This window comes from Delphinus delphis, chromosome 1 (genome assembly GCF_949987515.2).
Source record: "Delphinus delphis chromosome 1, mDelDel1.2, whole genome shotgun sequence".
Lineage (NCBI taxonomy): Eukaryota > Metazoa > Chordata > Mammalia > Artiodactyla > Delphinidae > Delphinus > Delphinus delphis.
In genome coordinates, this window is record NC_082683.1 from 126,047,280 (window position 1) to 126,075,007 (window position 27,728).

At 34.7% G+C, this 27,728-nt stretch overlaps 1 protein-coding gene across 2 annotated transcripts in view; it reads right to left on the minus strand.

Annotated features, from left to right (window-relative positions):
- The window catches only part of KIFAP3 (kinesin associated protein 3), a 157,365-nt gene that overhangs the window by 78,953 nt on the left and 50,684 nt on the right, over positions 1 to 27,728 (minus strand). For both annotated transcript variants that reach the window (XM_060033763.1, XM_060033758.1), the window contains exon 10: positions 20,100 to 20,262. In XM_060033763.1, coding sequence (XP_059889746.1) covers positions 20,100 to 20,262 — 163 coding nt within the window. The remainder of the gene's footprint in view (positions 1 to 20,099; positions 20,263 to 27,728) is intronic.

Here is a 27,728-nt window from a genome sequence, read left to right on the forward strand (position 1 = left end):
AAGAAAGATTCACCTTTAAGAGATCTGTACCCCATAAAGAGAACAACAAGGAAGGTCCTTCTAGAGCAAATTACATACACATATATATATGATTATATATCTATATCACTTCCAAAGGATAACTCAGGATAAAGGATATGTGACAGAATAGAAAGTCTAGAGAAAAGTCCTAAAATTACAATAATTTTTAAAACGTAGATGAATAACATATGCAAGAAACATCTCAAATTCAACAATAATTTATATTACTTTCTTTTTCCACAGCAAAACTAAATATCTAGTTTCAAAAAGTAGGATGAGTCATTCTACTGCCAGTTCTAATTCTGCTCTTGTGTGCTTTCTCTTTCTCCTTCTCTCCCCATACTCATGGCCAAAAGTGAAAGATCCTTGCAGTACTCCCGTACCTTCCTAATTCCTTATCTGTGATCTTCTATTTAAAAACCTATGTAAAGCAACTATACTCCAATAAAAATTAATTTTAAAAAAGGTGGGAGGCTGGGGGGACGGGCAGGAAGTATATGGGAAATTAATGTCCTTTCTGCTCAATTTTGCTATGAACCTTAAATTGCTCTAGAAAATAAAGTTTGATTTAAAAAAAAAGTCTCTGAACATATGCCTAATTTCCCATAATCTTTACCTAAAATGATTATCATGCCCCCAAAATGTGCTAAAACTAAAGGACTGAAGAAAACAGAAACTCAAGGATTACAAGGCTATCCCAAAAGATTCGTGGATAGCCAGTCTTTTTATAACTACAATTCTTTGAGAGAAGGGAAGAGAGAAAGAGTTAAGCAAACTGATAGTTCCTCTTGTATGTTAAGCATGTATTTTCTCATTTAACCCTTATAACAACTGAAGAGGTAGGTATTATCTTTGATCTGGATGTGAGGCAATGACATTCATTAAGGTTATGAATCCTTCAAAAGGAAACAGAGCTCGTGAATCTGAGATTCAAACCTAGGTCGGACTACAAAGCCTGTGTGTATGTACTCTCTACTAAGCCTTCCAGGAAGCAGCAGGAAGGGTGAAATAATGCCAAATAAACATAAATTATTATCATCATTCCTTAGTGGCACAGTACCGGAAGGAAACGCAGTTAAGAAGGGACTCTATGGAGAAAGAGGTGAGAAGATGGTAGAAGAGAAGAGGGGAGATGAAATGAAGAAAAACAATCAGTTATTTATCAGAGTACCTGAGCCCAGATGCAATAGGTTCCAATAGATGAAAGATCTTGACAGGGACAAACTGCATTATCCCCCAAGCAATTTGGGGGACTAGATCTATATAGCAGTTCTGAAACTCACTCTCACTGAATTGGACAAGAACTGCTATCAAGCAGTGTTTGATTTTATGAGAAAAACAAGGTGCTAGAAGCTTAAAAGTTGAGTAGAATGGTAAACAGAGGCAGTAAAATGCTGTGGTTCAAATCTCAGGCTCTGGAGGCAGACTGCTTGGGTTCAACTTGTGGCTCTGCCACTTACTAGCATAAATGGCCTTTTGAGTGTTATTTAAATTCTCTGTGCTTCAGTTTCTTCATCTGTGAAACTGGAATAACAACTGTACCTATCTCAAAGAGTTGTTATGTGAAGATTAGGTGCAAGAATTCTGGTAAAACAATTAGTACTGAGTTTGACACACAATAAACTGAATCAATAAATGTCATTTCTTAGTATTATTATGTTGATAATAACATTTTTCTGTTTTACCAATAGAACACTATTTTCACATTCCCCTATTATATATGTTGTCTTTGTGGTTTCTATCCTCAAGATTTGACCACAGTTAGAAGTAATGTAGGTTTAAGAGGCAGCCAAGATTCCTCTGAGATGAGCTAGACAGGGTTCACAGGTATATTCTGAGCCTATGGTTGAGCCACTTGTCCCTAGTCACTTTCCTATAAAGCTCTGCTATACCCAAAGTACGGGCTTAGGAGAGTCACCGCATCCTTCAAGGCTCCACTCAGTGACCAGTATCTGATAAGGACCCTTCATCAGTCTCATAGGGTCATAAATCCCTTAATCAGAACAAAAATTGGGAAAAGAAAATAATCAAAGGATAGATTATTGTCATCAGTATGTGTTCCTCCACCACCACTACCACAAACACACTGTGAACCTCTCTTCCTTCTTTCATGCTTCCTTGTCTGTAACAGAACTTAATTTCACTCCTCGAGTGGGGAATAGTTATGGAGGCGACGGGGTACAAAAAGATTAAAGGACACAGAGAGAGAAGTCTGAGAACACAGAAGACAAACCTCACTATTAGCTATATTACTTCATTTACCTTTAAGTTTCATGTCCCAGGCAAATAAAACGTACAGGTGTTTCCCCATTTGTTTGAGCTGAGCACAACCAAACAAAAGAAACTGGAATATGACCAGAGATATTTTTTTTTCCCTTGAGGAAAGTGTGAAAGGAGGTGATGACAGATATAAGGGACTACAATATTGTACTCAGAAGTCTATATAACCCAAGTTGCTGATACATCTTCTCGATTTTATCTGGGTAAAGGTTCCCTAGAATTCAATCGATTTACAAATACCTATAAAATTGATTTTCTTCTCACTTTGTATTTATTTAGGGAATGAAAAAAGATACAATATGACACTTGGTTTTTTATTCAGAAAAAAAGATGGAAATATTTTATAAATGCTTGTTACCCATATGTTACCTTGATGATTCTAATTCATATCTTGTTTCAAATCACATATTTCCAATCTCCTCTAAAGAACTGCAATGTATGAAGGAAGATTATAGTATATAAACCACAGGTATCATATTCATTGAATAATAAATAATTATGCAAGTGATTAATTGCTTGATAAAAACACAGCCTATAACTTTACAGTATCTAGCAGATATCTGACAGCTACAGCAAAAGGACAAAATATTGTAGGAGAAAAGTGAATACTTGGAGGGGGAAGATGTCTGGAAATAACCTAAATTCATCTCTTCAAACACAGCTGCACACAGAAAGTAGAGGCTTTCTGGCAGCCAACATTTACTATTACTTAAAGACTAATTTAAAGATCACATAGCAATAAACAGAAATTAAGAGAGATTAAATGGTCCAAGTAAAATTAAAGCTTATCCCTTATTATAAGCTAATAATAGTCTTCTTCATTCATTGGATATCTAAGTTCTTAAAAAAATAAAACTCAAAAAAATAATCTTGCATATCCTAAACGAATTTGGGGCTGGGAGTTATGATTTTCCCATAAGAATTCATGATGAACCACCATAAACTCCAGCTAACCAACTATGATTTCTCCACATCATACCAATGGCAGACATTTCAAAAGGGCTCCTTTAAGACTTACAGACATCAATTATTCCCTAATGGCATCCCAAGTTAAAACAGTCTGCCAATAGTCGCTATGCTGGCATAGCACCAAAGGCTCTGTGAATTTTGAGCAGAGCAGTGAAAAGACTGAATATTTTGAGAACTAGGTCCTTAATGACTATAGGTGGCTTAGTCAGATCTGTTCAAGTAATAAGGCCACGGTGAAAATAAAATGGCCTAGTCATTATGATTCCTTTGGTATTTATGATAATAAACATGAATCACGATGAACTCACCGGCTATTAAATGCAGAGGCCATAAGTACTTCGATAGGATTTCCATAGAAACTCACTGTTAATTAGCTGGATCATTATTTGAACGCATTACTGAATTATCTTAGCAGTTGTGCAGCCAATTCCCTCAAAACTGGTCATTTCCAGCTGAGGGCAGTTAATGCCTTAACAAACTGGTCATTAACTCCAGCAACTGATTTTGTGGGAATTATTGCACTTATACCTTCAAGATTTTTTTTTTTCTTTTTAAAGAAATTTGCAGCTGTAGTTCAGCTGGAGCAAATGAAGGAGAAAAAAAGTCAGCTCTCTGGGCTGCTCTCACAATCGATTTTCTGCCAATTAAAGGGGAAGCACATGCTGATGGGTTTTGAATTTTAAAATGTCTTCAGTTTTTTCCATCTCTGAAGTGATTAGTAAAAACACCATTTAGCTACTAATTTTGTAAGATACTTGGGATTTTCTATTCATAGTTCAGTCAAGCAGAAATATGAGTTCTGAACACCAGAACTCAAAGCCAAATTTCCACTGCTGCAGTAGACCCAGCCCAATACTTGGTAAAAGCAGAGTGAGAACACAAATTATGGGTCACATTATTAGCCAGATTCTCATTCCCTTCTGCACTCCATGTCTTCGTTCAAAGTAGAAAACTCCCTTCGAAGTCACAAAGGGTCCATGAAAAGATAAGAGAAGTGGGGATATAAGCACCCCTATATTAGAACAGAGCAGCATTAAGGTGATAAATTACCCCTAGAAAGTCTATGTGAGTACAACATACTTCAAAAATCACAACTGCCTTTAAGTTTACTGTAGAGTTGGAGCCTTTAAAGCTCTACCACTATAGTTAAAATGCCACAGGCAAAACCACCACTTAAAAGATAATTGCAGGGCTTCCCTGCTGGCACAGTGGTTGAGATTCCGCCTGCCGATGCAGGGGACACGGGTTCGTGCCCCGGTCCGGGAAGAGCCCACATGCCGCAGAGCGGCTGGGCCCGTGAGCCATGGCCGCTGAGCCTGTGCGTCTGGAGCCTGTGCTCTGCAACGGGAAAGGCCACAAAAGCGAGAGGCCTGCGTACCGCAAAAAAAAAAAAAAAAAAAAAAGATAATTGCAACAATTATTGAACACATATATTGACTACACTGAAATACACTAAAAATATACTGCAGGTAGATTAGATGATCTTTTGTACACATTTCCATATCATTTTATGTTTAACTTATTAGCGCACATACTGCAGATACATAACCAGCATGACTAGACAGACAGCCTTAGTTAAAACTTGAATTTGGAAAGACCAATTTTTAAGATTGCAATTCTACTGGATAGTCTTCTCTTCTAGAATGGATTTGTTCAGTCAAATCTAACAGAGATTTGAAATGAATAGATAAAAGCCAACGGTTTTTTAACCATGAGTACGGGGGGGAAAATGTCAGAATTTATAGGTTACGATGATCAGTATGAAAACAAGCATAACAATAGTTTTGTGATACAGTGGTTCATGGATAAATGTTTCTTGTGCTAAATTATTTAATTTAAAAACTATAAGAAACTGAAATTGTAAATCTACCATTAAGCTTAATAGCTTTGTCACATTAAGATGTATTCATGAAATAAGTACTCTAAAATTCAGCACTTTTGATATATTTCACTCTCTTTTAGTATGTACAACTGTACATTTCGCCATGTAGTTTATTTTTAAAATATTTTCAACATGTTTCAATTATTTTATTACCTTGTCTGTAGTGTTCTTTTATCCAGAGCATAAAAGAACACTACAGACATGTAGCATGTTGTTTATCTACAACAACTTATTTATAATACACCTTACAAAATATGCATACTTGTAGTACAAAAGATATGGGCCAAAATAAAGCCCTTAACAATGGCTGCTTTCTAGCCTACAGGTCCACATCATTGACTTAATGTGCTTTGGTCAGCTTTTACCACCTAGAAATGGAGAGACCCCAGGCAATATTCACACACAGAGTATTGGAACCAGCTGGTGATAGAAGAATCCGAAGAAAAAAGGCTTCTTGATTTAATTGGGAAAACAGGAGGAAGCATAAATTTTACTGCCATTAATAACTTCAAGCAATCTTGATATGACTCTACTTCACCCTGACGGCCAGACATGTGCTTTCTGTTAAAGTGTTTGCCACATCTGACCCCTATTGTTTGCTCACTTGATCAGGTAAGAAAATGTAGGTTTATTTATAGGATAAATGAGGCCTATTAAAATGAGAAACAGTGCAGTAGTCTATGACGAGCTGCGTACTGAAATAGATGTGTGAAATTCCATAACAGTTTTGTAATCAACAGGCCAAATGAAGTTATAAAAAAAAATCTACTTTAAGTTTCTTAAAGAAATCATCATAAACGCAACTTAGTTTTTTAAAAATGGAAAATACCTCCTAACTGGAAAATATTTTGACCATTTCCAGTTTTTAGTAAGTCAGAAAAGGTCATTTATAAAACATTATTCTCTTTAAAAAATAAAGACAAGCTTTATGTCTTCATTTTATGATACTTTAAAAATTATAAATTAAGTCATTAATATATAATGAAAAAAGTAAATTTAACATTATGGGGGAATTTCAAAGGTGTTCAGAACTTAACTTTTTCAATTTTCTTTTAAGGACATATGACAGAATGGTCACAGAAAATAACCCTTAATTTTTAAGTGATCAAAGTTTAGAGTCTAACAGTATCTACTCTGGCAATATCCAACAATAAGGGAAATCAGACTTGTCTTAACCGGAAGAAATCAAACATTTATCACTTAACTCTTGACCTGGTCTGACTCCCTACATGTTGATAAAATCTTTCTACAGCCTTGGAAAATGCCCTGAAACCCAGATTACCTAATGTAATCTAGATCAAGATGAATCAGGTGCCATTCTTACTCTCAAAACCATTCTGGGTCTACTCACAGAATGTAGAAAAATTTATATCCATGTCGAGCACCTTAGAAACTCTAATTTACCTTCCATTGAAGAGAATATGGTCTAACATTTGGATCCATTTTGAAATGATTCATGTGGAATTATGAAACAGGCACGACAATGTGCTATTGAATCTCGGAATCCTAATATTTCTGCCATAACCAATAAAATTAGTTTCATCAAATTAGCATAGATTCACAACTCTCAAATGTAAAGGAATCAAAATTTACACAGATAGGGAAGAAAAGAAATGAGATGACAGCTAAAGGTAAAAGAGTGAAGAGTCAAGAAGAATATTAAGATGGATGAAATAATAGTATATTTGTATGTCAATAGGAATGATCTCATAGAGAGGGAAAAATTAATGATGTGGAACAGAGAGGAGAACTGCTGGAGCAAGAATCTTGAGTAGCTGAGAGAATGAAATAGGGAGGGAGCATGGCTTATGGTAAGAGTAGAAGCAAAGTATAGACACAGATGTAGGCAGGAGGGTAACTGTGGCAAGAGAAACTCATGGAAGTTCTTTCTGACTGCTTCTATTTTCTCAGTGAAACAGGAAGCAAAACAAGGTAATGAGATGAGGATGAGGATAAGGTGTTGGATTTAGAAGAAGGTAGAGAAATGAAATTCTCACCTAAAAGAGTGACTAGACAAAGAAAATGTAGTATGACTGCTGGGTAGCATTAAAGGTCTAGTACTGATTATCCAGAATTTTCTGTATGTTTCTGTCCCTCTGTGCTCAGGGTCTTCCACCTCCATTTTCCTACACCATGACATCCATCCCCCAACTCCCTTCACAAAGCACCAAAGAAATTGTTACTAATATGTGAGTGGTCCAAAGGGCAAGGAAAGAAATATAACTAAATGTCTAAGTATAAGAGAAAATAAGGATTATCCTATGGAAACGGGAGTGTTTGGGTCTTGCCTAGAAATCCAAATATAAAATTAAGAAAATATATTTGGGGAAAACCAAACATGCTTTCTAGCTACATTTAACCTGCTAGTTTGAGACTCCTGATGTATTGTTACTGCCAGAAGTGTTTGCATTTAATGGGAATTAAAAGCTTTAAAAGAATGCTCTAGTTCATTGGTTTTCAAAATGTGGTTTGAGGACCCCGAAAGGGGATCCACAAAGTCACACCATTTTTATAACAATCATAATATATTATTTTTTTACTCTCATTATTTCATAAGAGGCTACATGACATAATATATGTGGCATATATGACATACGATTTCACAGCATATTGTTGAGGGAGATATGAGAGCCAGCTGTTGTCTATTAAGTCTGACTATAAAGAGATTTGCAGAAGTAAAATTATGTCCACTCCTCTCAGTATTTTTTGTTTTGTTTTAGAAAAGAGTTATTTTTCATAAAAATATTTATGTTAACATGTAGCAGGTTATTTTAAAATAAATATGTAACACTTTTTCAATTTTATTTTTGAATACAATAAATATCCATAAATATAACTCTGCATAAACAAAAAATCTCTGGGGGTCCTCAGTTATTGTTGAGAGTATTAAAATGTCCCAAGACCAAAAGTTTGAAAACTGATGCACTAATCATTGAATTACAACAATCACCTAATAAACAGGGAACTTATAAAACAGCAGAGAAAGTGTGGAAAGTGGTGATTGTCTATAATTTACAGGTAGCTACCTAATCTGCCTAACCATTAGGTTGTGGTGCCTATTCTATTTTTGTTTTAACAAATCCAAAAATTCACGTTTATAGGATAAGACCTGTATATTTTGTAAGGTTTATTCCCGTGAGTTTAAATTCCTTTGAAAATCAAGTTAAAAACTGAAAGGCTGACATGAAAACTCAGACATCACTCAATTTAAAATACGTATCAATGTCATCCACAAAGGGGGAAGAAAAACTGTCATTTAACTCAAAATTGTCCCAAAGAGTTCATCAGTGAAATTTGGCAGTTTTTTAATAAAATTATTAAGTATGGACCCTGTAATACACTGTCTCTGTGATGTTTAAGCTTTATGCACGATGCGATGTCATGCTGAACTAGGATCTTCCAAAGAATACATTTCAGTTGTATTTTTATGCTTGCTTCTGTGCTAACATCATCCCCAAGCACATTAAACAATATTCAGGCTATGAAACATCCAAGCCAAAGCAACTGAGAGGCAAATAAGAAAAACATTATTTGCCTGGTTGCATCTGACAGAAAGCTAAGAAAATTTAGTTTTTCAAGTTACTTTTGAAACACTGTCAGTGCATTCTCCAGGGAACTGAAGAATACACTACGACAAGGAATTTCCTTGCCATCTCCCAACCCAGGATATTCTGACATAAGGAAGCACTCTTGAGACATATCAATGTCAAACGGTTTAAGGACTTATGACAAGGGAATATTTTTTTTAATGATCTGATTCCTAGATGAGCCAAAAAATCTTTGAACACTTTAAAAAGTTAACTCAATATCATAAAAAACCTGAACAAACTGTCTAACAATTACATAAGTAAAGCCAAACTTCGTAGGTCCAATTCAATTTGCAAATAATCACAATTGATGAAACCATTGGCTATGATAGGTCTCCCAGATGGTAACATAAAGTTACTAAGCATAAGAAACTATGTCACGTACAGGGATTAATAGTACTGAAAAGATTATAGATTGATACTGAACTAAGCAGAGATAAGTTTAAGATCTTTATGAAATCTTAGGAAAATAAAATATCAAAAAATGAAATAAGAAATGAATAATTTTGGTGGTATTTAGGAAAATAAAAACAAAGGAATTTAGATATAAGATTTTATAACCTTTAGATATAAGGTTTTCCAAGGACCCAAGTAAAAATTTTGAAATATTTGGGGAAATAATGCCTTCTTTCTCTATGCCTAGGAAAAGATCAAAACTATTCAAGCAAATTAATTTCAGGATAAGTTGAGAAAGAACATTTTAAATGCTGATTTCTAAAATTCCTTATTAATCCCTTTATGTGTTCCTGATGTCAAAGGAAAAAGCTAAATTCAAAATTTCTAAATGAAATACTCATATGATAAAACAATATCAATATAATTTTTAGTTCTGTTGAACTACAATATTTGGTTCTGTTCAGAGCCTCACATGGCAAAAGAGCTGAGCTATAACATAACTTCTTTACCTTTAATAATTATTCAAATCACAAAACCTTCCTCAAGTACATATTTTTTTTCCAGTTATTTGGCAATTCTCACAACAGCAGGGGTCGCAATGTACTAGTTAAATGTTTCAGGACACAAGGGAAGGGGATTAAATGTTCATATAGCACAACTTTATTAGAGCCTGAAATATTCATGATTCATTATACTCTAGTTAAAATAATTTATTATTAAGTATAAAAAGATTTTTCAGTTATGGGGTCCCCAAATAATAATAAAGAAAACCTACTTAATATCTGATAGCATTTCCAGTTGAAACAGCATCCCTTAAAAATCACTTCTGAAAAGTTCTACCAGATGTATAGCTCTACAAAAGTGCTTCTACATTTTTTGCATCTTTTAAAAATTGATTTCTATATATAAATGGGTAATTTTAAATTCAGACAGTCATTTGTCAACGTGAACATATAATGAACAAAGAATTTTTATCTAATGAAAAAAGCAAACTGACCAGTCATATTATAAACTATATGCTCTTTAATTCCTTCTCCATAACTACAGTGAAGAGAATGTACCTCAAATTCTTTAAATATTTGATTTACAGAAGGTTTTTTTTTCCCTTTCAAAAAAAATTTCAATTCCACGGAATCATTCCAAGTACTAGCCAAGGAGTAACCTAGATAATTTAGATTATCTACTGTTCAACACATTAAAAATCCAAAAGAGACAGTGATATTTCTGAAGATTTGAAGGAAAATATGTCTAATCACTTCTCCTATTTCAGTTTTCTAACTGAACATCAAATCAGAGGACATAAAATCAATGATTAAGTCATAAGTAGAATTTAAAAAGAATAGAAAAAATAGAAAATATAGTGCATTGCACATAGAAATGGCAAAATACTGCTTCATGAACGTTTAAAAAATTACATATATTAAAACACTGTGTAATATATATCACAAAATATAGTGTATATTAATATACACACATACATACACATACATATACATCACATACACATGTGAGTACTGGGTTGCAATGTACAACATAATACTATAGTCTGGGGTAAAAGATATTTGAAAGGCACTGCTCTAGATGAATTATTTCCTATGCCTTTAAAATCTATGCTCTCTATAATTCCAATTTCTATATAATTGTAGTGGCCAAAAATGAGAGATATTAAATATATCTTGAACTACTCAATTGAGAAGTTTAGTTTATTGTGTTAGGAGTTGATTTAATTTTCCGCACATAAAACATATACATTAACAAATGTAAAAAAAAACCATTCTATTAATCACTTATCAGGAAATCATTTAGTATACACTACATATAATTTCTCTGAACACAGCAAAGAGTACAATCAAACAAAATAGGTTCTTCAGTCAAAAGAAATGTTACAAGGTCCATGCAATAAATGTTACTAGGAAGAGAACCCTTTGGGCATTCATTTGGAATTTCATTTTTAACAAAATACACGTTTCAAATAAGTTCAGTTGTCAGTTTCCAAGACCACAGGAGATTAGAAATATATCATTAGAGGAAAGGAAAATTGCTGCCATGGAATTGCTGCTGGTACAAAAGAAATGAGAAGTGACAGCCAAGGACAAGTGAGGAAAACAGAAAAACTGTATATAAAAATTAAAAATACATAGCATTCTGGGGCCATTTAGCAAAGGGAAGTACTTGAGCATAGTAATATTTACAGCCCTGTATAATAAATTATCTTCAGAATTACAAATTTGAATCAATGATAATGAAAAAAATAGCAATTACTTATATAGCACTTGAGCCAGGCACTCTGGCTCCAAACCCCACGGTTTTAACCCCTACAACATTATACTGCTTCTCAATAAAAATTTAAATTATGTTTATGTATTAAGGTAAACTTAAGAAAATATTTAAGAACAATGTAATCAATTTTTAAATACAAAATGATTAAATACCCTTAATGATTTAAGCCTGGAAAACATACTTATCAAAAAAGACCCATTTCTGGATAACAATTATTTGTGTTCTACATATATTTACATTAATTTCACTTATAATATTTTTATATTCACTAATATTTACTGCATTATATCATTTAACCCTTCCCTATTAATATGTACCATTATTATCTACATACCGGAGATGAGAAAACTGACATATGGGTTAAGTAATTTGTACAATATCACATAGCTAGTAACTGATAAAGCCAATATTCAATATAGTCTGGCTCCAGAATTCTAGCTTTTATTCAAAGTGCTCTGTGCCACTACAGTGGCAAGGTATACTACATACGGTAATATTTGCAGTAATGTCTCAGGATATACTCTTTAAGAGATTCTGGTAATCCTGGAAACCCAGCTAAAATTCAGAAAAATTTTTAAATATCTTTCAGGATCATTAGGCTGCATGCTTACCAATGTTCCACTTCTAATCCTTCCAGGCATTTGCCTACCCCACTTAAAGTTCTACACGGCTATGTGATTTGCTTTATCAATGGAAATGTAAACAAAAATGATATTTGTTACTTCAAAGTGGAAGCCTTTAAGTTTGCAATTATCCATTTTCTCTGTTTTCCCTTCCCCAATGCCACAGTGACCTGGAGGCTTTGTTAGTGGGTCCTTGACTGATACTAACATGAACCAGCAGTTTCTACTTACTTATAGTGGATATAAATATGAGCAAAAAATAAAACTTTTTTCTATTTTAAGCTACTGAGATATTAGGGTTATTTATTAATAATCATAGGCTTGTCCTCCTGACTAATACATTTAATAAATAGGTTTTTCTGGGAAGTGATGGATAAAAGGGCTATTTTGAGGACTTAATAAAATAGTAACAATTCTGAAGTTTAGAAAATGGTTATGTTCCAGAAGTTCATACAGAATCAGTTACTTGGAATTTGGAAGATTTTTTTCCCCCATAGGCTCATCTTATAAAAGGGCCTACAGGGCTTCCCTGGTGGCGCAGTGGTTGGGAGTCTGCCTGCCGATGCAGGGGACATGGGTTCGTGCCCCGGTCCGGGAAGATCCCACATGCCACGGAGCAGGTGGGCCCGTGAGCCATGGCCACTGGGCCTGCGCATCTGGAGCCTGTGCTCCGCAACGGGAGAGGCCACAACAGTGAGAGGCCTTCGTACTGCCAAAAAAAACCAAAAACAAACAAAAACACAAAGGAAGGGCCTACATAAGCTTATTTAACCCATAATTTAAATGAAAAACAACTGAAAATAACAGTGGCATTAAATAAATAAATAAAAAGCATGTGAAATACTTGTAGGTATTCTGAACATGTGTAGACATTTTGAAGCATTTTATAGAAGTTGGAAGGCACTGTTCTAGTATATTTTAATTTCTCTTCAGTATGTACGTTTTCTCCCTTTCCTTAATCCTGGAATATCAGAAGATATTCTCTTTTGTTTACTACACATGACTTTCATTGCTTCCATGATTTGTAAGTGGAAGGCAAAGGAGGAAATAAAGTTATCAAGCAAAAAACATATAAACATTTGATAGCAAGATCAATAAAACTAAAAGCTGGTTCTTTGAGAAGATAAACAAAATTGATAAACCATTAGCCAGACTCATCAAGAAAATAGGGAGAAGACTCAAATCAACAGAATTAGAAATGAAAAAGAAGTAACAACTGACACTGCAGAAATACAAAGGATCATGAGAGATTACTACAATCAACTATATGCCAATAAAATGGACAACCTGGAAGAAATGGACAAATCCTAGAAAAGCACAATCTTCTGAGACTGAAACACAAAGAAACAGAAAATATAAACAGACCAATCAGAAGCACTGAAATTGAGACTGTGATTAAAAGTCTTCCAGCAAACAAAAGCCCAGGACCAGAGGGCTTCACAGGTGAATTCTATCAAACATTTAGACAAGAGCTAACACCTATCCTCAAACTCTTCCAAAATATAGCAGAGGGAGGAACACTCCCAATCTCATTCTACAAGGCCACCATCACCCAGATACCAAAACCCGATAAAGATGTCACAAAGAAAGAAAACTACAGGCCAATAGCACTGATGAAAATAGATGCAAAAATCCTCAACAAAATACTAGCGAACAGAATCCAACAGCACATTAAAAGGATCATACACCATGATCAACTGGGGTTTATCCCAGGAATGCAAGGATTCTTTAATATATGCAAATCAATCAATGTGATACACCATATTAACAAATTGAAGGAGAAAAACCATATGACCTCAACAGATGCAGAAAAAGCTTTTGAAAAAATTCAACACCCATTTATGATAAAAACCCTAGAGAAAGTAGGCATAGAAGGAACTTACCTCAACATAATAAAGGCAATATATGACAAACCCACAGCCAACATCATTCTCAATGGTGAAAAACTGAAACCATTCCCACTAAGATCAGGAACAAGACAAGGTTGGCCACTCTCACCACTATTATTCAACATAGTTTTGGAAATTTTAGCCACAGCAATCAGAGAAGAAAAAGAAATAAAAGGAATCCAAATCAGAAAAGAAGATGTAAAGCTGTCACTATTTGCAGATGACATGATACTATACATAGAGAATCCTAAAGATGCTATCAGAAAACTACTAGAGCTAATCAATGAATTTGGTAAAGTAGTAGGATACAAAATTAATTAACAGAAATTTCTTGCGTTCTTATACAATAAGGATGAAAACTCTGAAAGAGAAATGAAGGAAACACTCCCATTCACCATTGCAACAAAAAGAATAAAACACCTAAGAATAAACCGATCTAAGGAGACAAAAGACCTGTATGCAGAAAACTATAAGACACTGTGAAAGAAATTAAAGATGACACAAATAGATGGAAAGATATAGCACGTTCTTGGATTGGAAGAATCAACATTGTGAAAATGACTATACTACCCAAAGCAATCTACAGATTCAATGCAATCCCTATCAAACTACCAATGGCATTTTTCACAGAACTAGAGCAAAAAATTTCACAATTTGTATGGAAACACAACAGACCCCGAATAGCCACAGCAATCTTGAGAAAGAAAAATGGAACTGGAGGAATAAGGCTCCCAGACTTCAGACTATACTACAAAGCTACAGTAATCAATAGAGTATGGTACTGGCACAAAAACAGAAATATAGATCAATGGAACAGGATAGAAAGCCCAGAGATAAACCCACACACATATAGTCACCTTATTTTTGATAAAGAAGGCAAGAATATACAATGGAAAAAAGACAGCCTCTGCAATAGTGGTGCTGGGAAAACTGGACAGCTACATGTAAAAGAATGAAGCTAGAACACTCCCTAACACCATACACAAAAATAAACTCAAAATGGATTAAAGACCTAAATATAAGGCCAGACACTATAAAACTCTTAGAGGAAAACATAGGCAGAACACTCTATGACATAAATCACAGCAAGGTCCTTTTTAACCCACCTCCTAGAGGAATGGAAATAAAAACAAAAATAAACAGATGAGACCTAATGAAACTTAAAAGCTTCTGCACAGCAAAGGAAACCATAAACAAGATGAAAAGACAACCCTCAGAATGGGAGAAAATATTTGCAAATGAAGCAACTGACAAAGGATTAATCTCCAAAATTTACAAGCAGCTCATGCAGCTCAGTATCAGAAAAACAAACAACCCAATCGAAAAATGGGCAGAAGACCTAAATAGACATTTCTCTAAAGAAGATACACAGATTGCCAACAAACACATGAAAGGACGCTCTACATACTAATCATTAAAGAAATGCAAATCAAAACTACGGTGAGGTATCACCTCACACCTCATACCAGTCAGAATGACCATCATCAAATAAATCTACAAACAATAAATGCTGGAGAGGGTGTGGAGAAAAGAGAACCCTCCTGTGCTGTTGGTGGGAATGTAAATTGATACAACCACTATGGAAAACAGTATGGAGGTTCCTTAAAAATCTAAAAATAGAACTACCATATGACCCAGCAATCCCACTACTGGGCATATACGCTGAGAAAACCATAATTCAAACAGAGTCATGTACCACAATGTTCACTGCAGCTCAATTTACAATAGCCCGGACATGGAAGCAACCTAGGTGTCCATCAACAGATGAATGCATAAAGAAGATGTGGTACATATATACAATGGAATATTACTCAGCCATAAAAGGAAATGAAATTGAGTTATTTGCAGTGAGGTGGATGGACCTAGAGTCTGTCATACAGAGTGAAGTAAGTCAGAATGAGAAAAACAAATACTGTATGCTAACACATATATGTGGAATTAAAAAAAAAAAAGTGGTTCTGAAGGACCTAGGGGTAAGACAGGAATAAAGACACAGACCTACTAGAGAATGGCCTTGAGTATATGGTGAGGGGGAAAGGTAAGCTGTGACAAAGTAAGAGAGTGGCATGGACATCTATATACTACCAAACGTAAAATATATAGCTAATGGGAAGCAGCCGCATAGCACAGGGAGATCAGTTCGGTGCTTTGTGACCACCTAGAGGGGTGGGATAGGGAGGATGGGAGGGACACACAGGAGGCAAGAGATATGGGGATATATGTATATGTATAGCTGATTCACTTTGTTATAAAGCAGAAACTAACACAACATTATAAAGCAGTTATACCCCAATAAAGATGTTTAAAAAAAGAAAAATGAACATTTGAAAAAACAAACTGCTTAAATTCAATGGCTTGTGGGCAACAAAAGAGAGGGGGGAAAAAAGAGTATGACATACTAAATCTTTACCTAAACAGGAATGATTTTAGAGTCAACTTAGTAGCTCTCAGATAGATGAAAAGTTTTCATGAGTTTATAAATGAATATTCGTTCCTCACATGGCATAAGAGCCGAGCCGTTACCAACTTCCTCTTTACTTTTAACAATTATTCAAATCACAATATCTTTTCTTTTTTTTTAATTTATTCTCCACGAAAATTTTTGTGTATATTTTCATGAGGAATGCTACTTAGTCATCATCTTTTACTTGCTATAGAAAGATAAGCCAGGAAGTTACTAAGGCAAGCTAACCATAAACATGTCAACTGAATTATTTTGCTTTCAATCAGTTTTTACAGATCAGCTAAGAACAGAGGTGGAAACTTTTAAGATCTCATCTATTCCTACCTATGTAATGTAAGGTTAGAATAATACTAGCTCTTTACTCTCCCTAGTGTAGCAAAATCTGATGCCCTAGGAATTCATAATATTTCAAAGAAAATAATAAAGCATGACTTTGAAAGAATGAGTGAAAAGGAAGTAAAAAGTTTTCAGTTGCTCTTCCTACTCAGTTTCTTCATTTCTCTACTGCATGAAAATTCCAAGAACATCACTGCTTCTCAGGAACAGCCTAAATTTAACTGTTTTTTTATGTATCTGTTGAAAAATAATCATATTTCTCTGACTGTTATAGCTCACTTAGTGGTTTCCGATTTCCAGTTTTACTCATCTATTGGACAAGTTTCTCTTTTTTTAACTCCTACCTCTCCTGAGCTCTAGACCTATGTTTCCATCTGCTTACTGAACATCTTTGTCTAAGATGTCTCCAACATATCTCAAACTAAATCCATCACTGATGTCCTCAAATTACTTCCTTTACACTTCTCTATTTCTGTTCCTGGCACTAACATTCTAACAGGCATTGAGTTTTTATGAATTCTTTATCATTATCCATATCCAAACAGCAGCCATGTCATATTAAGTCTACCTATGACATGTCTCTTTTGCCCTTTCCTTTTGCCTCATACCTGACATACCACATCTTCCTTAATTCAGGTTTTCTTTACTTCTTGTCCTGCTAACACAACATGCTATTGTTCTCTTCTTTAGACTCTAGTTTTAGTGCATCCAGTAGAATGATGCCAGATTAATTTCCCTAGGGCAATACCCTGATTATGGCCCAACTAGCTCAAAAACCTGCAATGATTACTATCATCAACTATATTAAGTATAACACTTAGCACAGCCTTAAACTTCATAATGCCACATAAGCATACGAACCCATTTTTTCAAACTTATCTCCCACTATTTTCTTAGTTATTGTTCCTCATACTGGCCTAGCGCCATCTATGCCTTAGGTAATATTGATCATTTTATCTGAAATATTTTCTACAGCCTCTATTCTTCCTTCCTTTGTAAATATCACCTTGTTAAAAAGACAAATCTGTCAATGTCCATCTCAAATGGCACTTTATGTATGAAGTATCAATGTGGAAACATTCTCTCTTTTGAGTTCCAATATACCTACAGATTGAAAAATATTTCTCTACAGTGCTTAGCATTATGCTCTGCCATAGCAGATTAGCAACATTTTACTGACTTAAACTGAATTAAACTGCACGTATATCACAGGGAAGTAAAAATAAATAAGCTACCTTGTTTGTTAACAGCGATTTAATATCTATAAGAAGGATATTTGTGCTCAGAGAAAGGTAAGTCAGCAACACTTACAGAACATCCACTTCACATTAAATGATAATGATGATGATGTTAGTAATAAAAATGATTATAGCTAACACTTATTAAGAAAATACTACATGTCAGGTACTGTCTAAGCACGTTCATGCAATAGCTCATTTAATCTTCAAAATAACTTAAGTTGGTTATAATTATTATCTTCATTTTACAGATGAGGAAATCAAATCAGAGTTTGGGTAACTTGCCCAACGTGACATGTTTAAAAGGAAAAAGTGACAATTCTAATAAGACAGTCTGACACAAGAAATGAACTCTAGGAGAGATGAAAGAAATATTTTTTGTATTGAATATCTTATATGCCAAAATTTACTACTTGTTAACAAAATATGAAATGAGTACCCTATGAGTAATTTCCCCAAAATCTCTTTTAAATTATTTGTTTCATTAAAGTAGGTGACTGGATACTGAACAAACCAAATAGACTATGAATTGCTTCAGGACAAGGACTTTAGCTTATCATCTTCATACACTAAGAATCTAACCTGATATTCGATATATAATTCTGCTAGATTTATGATAAATAAAGGATCACATAAATTAAATTCAAGGCCCACCAAGTTTACTTTAAAGTTTTCCTGTTTCCTCACTAGATATTAGTATTTCTTTGGTTCCCCAAAAGCAGTTTTTGAAAGTGCTCCTCAATAGAGTTTCTTCTAAAATGCATAATAAAACTCTTGTGTAATATTTGTGGACTGGCCAATGGACCAAATGTTCTTAGACTGACTAACAGACTAAAGGTTTTCCTTTTCTGAGAAAAAAAGTAAGAAATAAATTTCCTTAAAACTTTTTTTAAGAGGACTTGGAGAACTGAAATTTTAAATTATAGTGCTGCCTATCTTAATCATAGTTAACTTAATATTATTATACATAGTAGTTTATTATAGTAGTTAATAAATCCAACTTTGGCAGCAGATATACCTGAGTTTGAATTTGAGCTTTGTCTTTTATCTAACTGTGTAATCCTGGGTAAAGATCTCAGACGGGGATTCTATAAGATAATGTAAACAGAGCACACAGCAAAATAACTGTCACAGTAAACATTCAATAAATTTTACTTCTAGTATTGTAAAAAACAAATGATGATGTCAATTAGACTGGATTCGCAGATATTAGATGGCTAAGAATAAACTTAATTTTAAATCATTCCAACTATTCCACTGCTTAAAAATATTTGAATATATAGAGAAAGCTACAAAAAAAAAAAAAAAGAATGAAGCTGCAGTGCTAAACAAAGAAACAGAGTCTTAACAGCTGAGTAAAACTTTGCTTTCTCGTTAAGAAAAGCAATGGCATTCCAGGTGGAGGAAAAAAGCAGGTGGACAGGCACTGAGGCATAAAAGAATTTGTTTAGAGAACAGTAAGGGGATCAGTATGGACATAGTATAAAGTGTATGTTGGGGAGTAGCAGGTGCCTATGAAGACAGACACTTAACAGATCAAAAAGCATTTTTACATAGTTTGCTAAGAAGCGTTATGCATGAGAAGCATTATGTATGAGCACAGAAGAGTTAGTTCTTGAATCCATCCTCACTATATAGATATCTTGCTAATAGCTGAAAGAAAATAATGTATAAACTGAATCCTCCAATATAATATTTTCTGACACTATATAAAAATGCCCTTTTTTACTTGATGACAAAAAGGCTCCATACATTTGTATATTGGTAAGGAGTATTTTAAAGGTATGGCAGAATATAAGAACTTAAACAATACCTGCTTTTTAAAAAAATGCTGAAGAGAGAGTAATTTTTCATTCTTGCTCCCATAGTAGTATTTTTATATTTTCACTCTGGTTTCATTTTCACAGGGGTAAATGAAGTCAAACAGCTAAAAGTTCCTATTCCATTTCATTCTATACCACCATGGAAATCCTAGCACAGGTCATTTTTCATTCATTCTGCTTATATTTAGGTACCCAATCAAAGAACATATACACAATGATTTTTTTTCAGCAGACTTTTCAAGACAGACTTAAATTTTCTAGTGATGTCGGAAATTCCAAGCAACACTATCGTTAATTTTTAAAAAGCATACCTAAGAGTGCAGTGAGTTTGGGAAGCAGCCCAACTTGTACCATCTTATTCCTCAGTCCTGTGTCAAAGGATAGGTTCAGTAGAAGTCGGAGGGTGATATTCAGCAGATCTTCATGCTCACAAGGTATCATTTTTACCAGTTTTTCAACAATATCCATTTCCACCTATGTAAAGTAATAATACAAATGCAGTCAGGCTCTATTGCACAATACAACAAAACAGATTACAAAGAATTATTTTTTCATTGTTTTTACCCTCATGTATATATTTTTTATAAGTAACTATGTGTTAACTTATTTACTCTCATTTTAATCTGTAAACTTCTCTGAAACCAAACTTTTTTTTTTTTTTTTTTTTTGTGGTACACGGGCCTCTCACTGTTGTGGCCTCTCCCGTTGCGGAGCACAGGCTCCGGACGCGCAGGCTCAGCGGCCATGGCTCATGGGCCCAGCCGCTCCGCGGCACGTGAGATCCTCCTGGACCGGGGCACGAACGCGTGTCCCCTGCATCGGCAAGCGGACTCTCAACCACTGTGCCACCAGGGAAGCCCCTCTGAAACCAAACGTTTCAGGAGGAAATATATATTTCCAGTTCATCCCTTCCTTCCCTCATTTCATAGCATCAACTGGAAGACAAATTACTTTGGGTTCTTGAAAGCATATTATGGACTCCACCTACTAAGTGCCAGACCCTGTGCTAGATTAAACAAGATTCTGTCTTGGCTTTTAAGGATTCCAGTCTAAAAACACAGCAGAGAAATAAAACAAATAATTTAAATACAATATGATAAAAGTGGAATGCATGAAGCGCTCAATGTAGAAACAATGTAGAAGGAGCTACAAGCTACCTAGAAGAACAGAAAAGACTAAATTCAGAACAAAGTTCTAAACAATGTATAATAATTTGCTCTCTGGTAAAGACACTGGTAATCCAAATAGAAGAAAAATACAGTGGATAGGCATTTATGCATAAAAGAGCTGGTCTGAGGCACTGCAAGTGCTTTGATATAGCCATAGTATAAAGTATATGTTGGGAAGTGGCAGGAGCCTATACAGACAGACGTTGGACAGATCACAAAAAGCTTTTAATGCTCTGCTAAGAAGTTTAACATTATTCCTTAGGCAGTAGAGGGCCTTGAATGATTTTAAGTCCAGAGGGTGATGTGGTCAGACTAGAACCACACATATTTATATAAAGATAAATATAATAAATATAATATATAATAAATAGAATACACACACATATACATATGTATTCATACACACCCAACATACATACATACAAATATACACAAAAATGTGAAAATAAGGGGCACTGTATAGGACAGACTGGAATAGGTAGAGACTGAAGGCAGGCACAAGAATATATTACCTTAGACAGGTGAGACGTGACTAAGGTCTGAATCAAAGAAAGGACAAAGATGTTGAAGAGGAAAAAATAATTTGAGACGTGTTTAGAAGATATGGTCAAAGCATTTGAATGTGAAGTGAAAAGGAAGCTTTGAAGGTGACTTTCAGGCTTTTGGCTTGGTCAGTGTGTGTTGGGGATCCCCAAGACCACCACCAGGTCCTGCGATTTGCTAGGAGGACTCACAGGACTCAACATATAGTCATATTCATGGTTATGATTTATTACAATAAAAGGATGCAAAGTAAAATCAGAAAAGGGAAAAGGCACATGGGGGCAAAGTCTGAAGGAAGCCAGGTGTAAGCTTCTTAGAACCCTCTCCTCATAGAATCACACAGAACATGCTCCAGCACTGAACTGAGACTGAGACTCGATGTCCAAGGTTTTTATTCGGGGCTGGTCACATAGGAAACCTCTGCCTAGCATAAAATAAAATTCCAAACCCTGAGAAGGAAAGCAGGTGTTTAGCTTAAGCCACACTGCTTGTGTAAAGAGTAAGCTACACGTATGAGTTAGGAAACAGTGAGAACACTCCTGAGTCCAAGTCTCTAGACACCAGCCCAGGGCCAATCTTGAAAGAAGGCCTATGGGAGAGCAATCTCAGGTTCCTTTTCTGCATAGTCAATAAGGTGGATGTAGGTGCCATTAACTAAGATCTTTAAATTGAAAAACAGGTGTAGGACAAGGAGGGCAAAAAATTACTAAAAGTTTTGTCATGTTTGAGATGATATTCAGTGGATATTTGGAAATCTTCAAAAATCAGAAGAGAAGCTGGGCTATGAGTAATAGTTTAAACTCTATAACAGGGATCAGTGAACTATGGCTAGTGGGGTCTAATCTGGCTTGCCATCTGTCTTCATACAACCCAAGAGCTAAAAATGGTTTCTGACTTTTACACTTTTAAATGGTTGAAAAAAAATGAAAAATATTTCATGACACATGAAAATTATTTGAAATTCAAATTTCAGTTTTCATAAGTAAAGTTTTATTGGAACACAGCCACGTTCATTTGTTTATAAACTGTCTATGGCTGCTATCATGCTACACAGCAGAGATGAGTAGTTGCAACAGAGCCCATATGAAGGGCAGGCCTAAAATACAGATTATTCTAGCCATCTACAGAAAAAGATTGTTGATCCCCACTCTAGAAGATTATGAAATTGCCTCAAGAGAGCTTGTTTTAGGATGAGAAATCAGAGGACAGAACTTACTTGGTAGTGTAAGCCCTGTACTCACATTTCTTAAAGTAATAATCAGAAAAATTTGGTTATAAAAATATCTCCCATCATTGTTACAAAGAAATAGCCAAAAAAGGAGAGAAATTCTATATAACTACATATTTTTCTTGTTCATTACCAAAATATTTATGAATAACCTTGCTCTACTTTTTCTTTTATGGGAGGTCTAAAGCATTTATTTATACCACCCTTCCCATATCTTTATTGTAAATTTTCACTGACCTCATAAAAATCGCATTAATAATTGAGGCCTCAATATATTTTTTTCCTTTCATTCCATGCCAAGGAGTAAACAATTTTTTTTAAATGGTAAATTGACAAACCAACAACAATTTTTCCTTCAGACCTGTATCTATACTCCATGGCCACACTGCAGTCATATCCTAGAGCTCTTTATTAAAAAGTGCAAGTCCATCTCCAAAGACTCTTTAACTTTGGTTCTCCCTTTCTCTTAGTTTAGTCTTCCAAGCAGGCTGCAGGATTCATTCGTTAACTTCACACAATAATTTCCACAGAGGCCAGGGACAAATATTTGTCACATGTATGTAAAACTGTAATTCTTACAGTAGCTTCTTTGATTACAGTGTATAACTTCTTTTCCAGCTTTATTTATTTATCCATTCAAAAAATATTTCTTAATTTAAGCCCTGGGTATATTTTGGTGAACAAGAAAGAAATGGTTCCTGTCTTCATGGAGCTTATATTCTAGAGAGCATGAAATACAGTTAAAAAACCAAAACAACCGTCTCACACACAATTATACAGTTATCTAATTGTAACTGTATAAATTGTGATATTATATGTGAGAAATAAACAGAGTACCATGAGAGAATATAAGGAGTAAACCTGATATAATCTCAGTGTGAGGAGCTGTCAAGGAAGGCTTCTCTGAGGAAGAACAACGCACTGGATGAACAGAAATTAGCTAACGTTAATTGAAGAGGCAGAGGAAAGAGCTGTCTAGATGGAAAAAACAGCAGTGTACAAAGCCCCCGAAGTAACATGGAAAATATAACATTCGAGAAGCTCTTTAAAAACTGTCATTCTGACTACAAAGTAGAGAATATATTGGAAGAAGGCGAAAACAGAAGTAGTCAGATTAACTAAAATGCCATGCAATTAGTCAGATAGAGGCATTAGTGATTAAGAAAAGTAAGCAGAATCTCAAACTTCCTCTAAGGATGTAAAAATCTGGAAAGGATATGGTTCCCACTCTAACTGCAAGAAAAATCCAAATACAAAATCATAACTTAAAAAAAAAACCCAGAGAGCTGAGGTTGCACGGAAATCAAAAAAACCAGAGAGCTGAGGTTGCCTGAAATATAAGGAAAATAGGCACCCCCAAGGAGATAAGGGTCATGAGCACTGGTTTATATGGAGCAGAGCACTGGAGAGAAAGCTGCCACAGAAGTTGCTAGGAAGACTGCACAAAAACTTTTAAACAAGTAGCTAAAGGCCAAATGTGAAGTAGCCTGAGACTGTAGAACTCTGAAGCTACAGATGTTCAGGGAGTTTGCAACCACTTGCAAGCTCTTTTCCAAGGACCTTATCAGAGGGTCACAAGAAAAACTGGGGATAGGACAGGAGATGGAAGAAAACTTCCCCTCAGTGGCATGGGTCTGGGGCACAGCTGCCACGGGGGAGAAGGCATAAAATCCTGTCTGGATCTTTTTCTCCCATTTCCCCTAAAAAAAAAAAAGACTTAAGCCTCTTGGGAAAGTATGGCAAATCCTGTCACATCTGAAGCATAGGTGAAGACCCACTGCAGCTGGGGCAAGGAAACAGAGAAAAATTCCTGAGAGGTGTTGACAGGATGACTTAGGAAGCCCCATTGCTGAAAACCATGGACACAGGATAAGCCTAAGACCAGCCTGAAACTAAATTAGAACAATGGAAAAAGTCTCTTTTCTTAACCCCTCCCTGCCCCTGGCACCAGATTAGCAAAAGCCAAGTGACAAATAACAGCAGTATATTACTGGGGGAGAGTTAAAATGAGGAGAAAGCCTCTTTGAGTCACAGGCACGCTAGGAAAGCCTGAAATAGAGGGTGGAACATGAACAATGAGAAAAATCCTCTGACCATCAATACTCTACCAAAGACAAAGAAACGCTAGATGAATTTGAAGCTAATGGTGCCTGGAGGATAACCAAATATAGCTAAACTCTTGACAAAAATGACTTAATCCCCCCCTACATTAAAGACCTAAAATAAAGGTCTGTCCATTTCCATACATAAATAATATTTATCTCACTCTACTAATCTACACATAATATCTAGCTTTCAACAAAAAATTATGATACATGAAAGAGCAAGAAAATAACCCATTGATAAGAGATAAGGCAATCAACAGAACCAGATTCAGATATGACTTGTATAATTACTAGACAGAGAATTTAAAATAACTATGATTAATATGTTAAAGGCTCTATTGGAAAAGATGAAAAACACATGTAAACACAGATAATCTCACAGAAAAAAATGATACCAAAAGAATTAAATTTTAAAACACACAACACACATAATACGAAGATGAAGGAAAACTTCAAAGGGCTCATTAGTAGACTTGATATAGCTAATGCCAGGATTAGTAAACCCAGAGGTAGGTCAATAGAAATTTTCCAAACTGAACCCCACCCCACCCCCCAAAAAAATAAAAACGAGAAGAACAAAACACAGCAACACAGCATTCAAGAGCCATGAGACAATACCAAATGGATTAACATGTGTAACTGGAAGCCAGTAGAAGAGAGGCAGAAAGAGACAAAAGGAATACCTGAAAAGATAATGGCTAAGGATTTTCCAAGAACAATGAAGGACATCAAAAACACAGATACATGCTCAAAGAACCCCAAGTAGAATACAACACACACATGCACTTGTGTGCCTGGCCATATTCAACCTTCAAAAATCAAAGATAAAATCTTGGAAGCAGGCAGAAAATAAAAGACTCACTATATATAGAGGACAAAAGATAAGAATGACATCAGACTTTTTATCAAAAACTATGCAACCCAGAAAACAATGCAGAGATATTTATGAAGTATGTCAACTTAGAATTCTATATTCAGTGAAAATATCCTCCCAAAATCAAATATGAAACCAAAAGCTGGTTCTTTGAAAATATTAATAATACTGATAAACCACTAACCTATTAAAAAAGAGAGAGAAAGAGAGAAAAACAAATTACCAATATCAGTAATGCAACAGAAAAAGTCACTTCAGACCTTTGGACTCTGAAGATATAAGAAGGAAAAAGTACAAAAAATTTTACACCTATACATTTGACAACACAGATGAAATGGAAAAACTACTTGAAAGATACAAACTGCAAAGCTACCACTCAAAAATAAACAGATAACCTGAATAGTCTTATAGGTATTAAAGAAATTCAAAGAAAGAAAACTCTACCTCCAGATGACTTTTTTACTGGTGAATTCTATTAAACAATTAAGTAGAAATAACACCAATTCTACACAAACCCTTCCAAAAAAATTGAAGAGGGAATACTTCCCAACTCATTCTATGAGGTCAGACTTACCCTAATAGTAAAACCAGACCAAGGCATCATAAGGAAACTATAAACTAGTAATCCCTCATAAACACAGACACAAAAATTTTTAACAATATATTAGCTAATCAAATCTAGCAATATATAAAAAGGCAATATATCATGACCAAGTTGTGTTTACCTGCTGAATGCAAGAATGGCTTAACATTTGAAAGTCAACCAATACAATTCACTACATTAACAGTCTAAAGAAGAAATACCATGTGATTATCTCAATTGATGCAGAAAAGGCATTTGACAGAATCCAACTACCATTCCTGATAAAAATTCTCAGCAAACTAGAACAGAACTTACTTAAACCAATGAAGTATCTATAAAAAAAACTATATTAAATTACACTTAATAGTAAAAGACATTGTTTTCTTCCTAAAACCAGTAACAAGGCTGGGATGTCAAGTCACAGCATTCCTTTTTAACATCATACTAGAAGGCCTAGCCAGTACAGTAAGACCAAAAAAAAGGCAAAAGAAAAGAAATAAAAAGTATATAGCTAAGAATAGACAAAATAAAACTTTCTATTTACAAGTAATATAATTGTCTACTTAGAAAATCCCAAGTAAAAAAATGAATTTAGCAAGGTCACAGGACATAAGGTCAATATACAAAATTCAACTGTATATCTATGTACTATCATTCAACAACAGGAAACTGATTCTTTTTTAAAAGCTACCATTACAATGGTAGAACACTTAAGTATAAATCTAACAAAATATGTGCAAAATACATATGCTTAAAACTATGAAATGATGAAAGAAATCAAGAAACACCTAAATAAATGGAGAGTTATACCATGTTCATGTATCGGAAACTTCAATACGGTCAATATACTGTATCCTGCCAATAGATTCAATTCAATCTTAATCAAGATTCCAGGATATTTTGTTAAAGAAATAGACTAGTTGATTCTAAATATATGGAAAGATAAAGAATTTGAAATAGCCTGAATAATTCTGAAAAACAGCAACAACATTTGAGGGTTCACACTACCTTATTTCAAGATTATAAAGCTACAGTAATCACGACAAAAATGTATCAGCGAAAGCATAGAAACATAGGTTAATGGAACAGAAAAGAGTCCAAAAATAAAACCACACATACATAGCCAACTGATTTTCAACAAAAACAGTACAAAGGCAATTTCAATATGGTGCAAAGGCAATTCAGTGGAGAAAGTATAGTCTCTTCAACAAATGGTGCAGGAACAATTGGAAATCCATATTCAAAACATGGATATTGATCTATACATTGCACCATCTGCAAAATTCACTAAAAATGGATGGATCACAGACTAAAACAAAAACAACACCACCACAAACCCTACAAAACTCCTCGAAAAACACACAGGAAGAAATCTTTGTGACCTTGAGTTAAGAAAAGATTTCAAAAAAACAAAAAAAAAAAACAAAAAAAAAGAAAA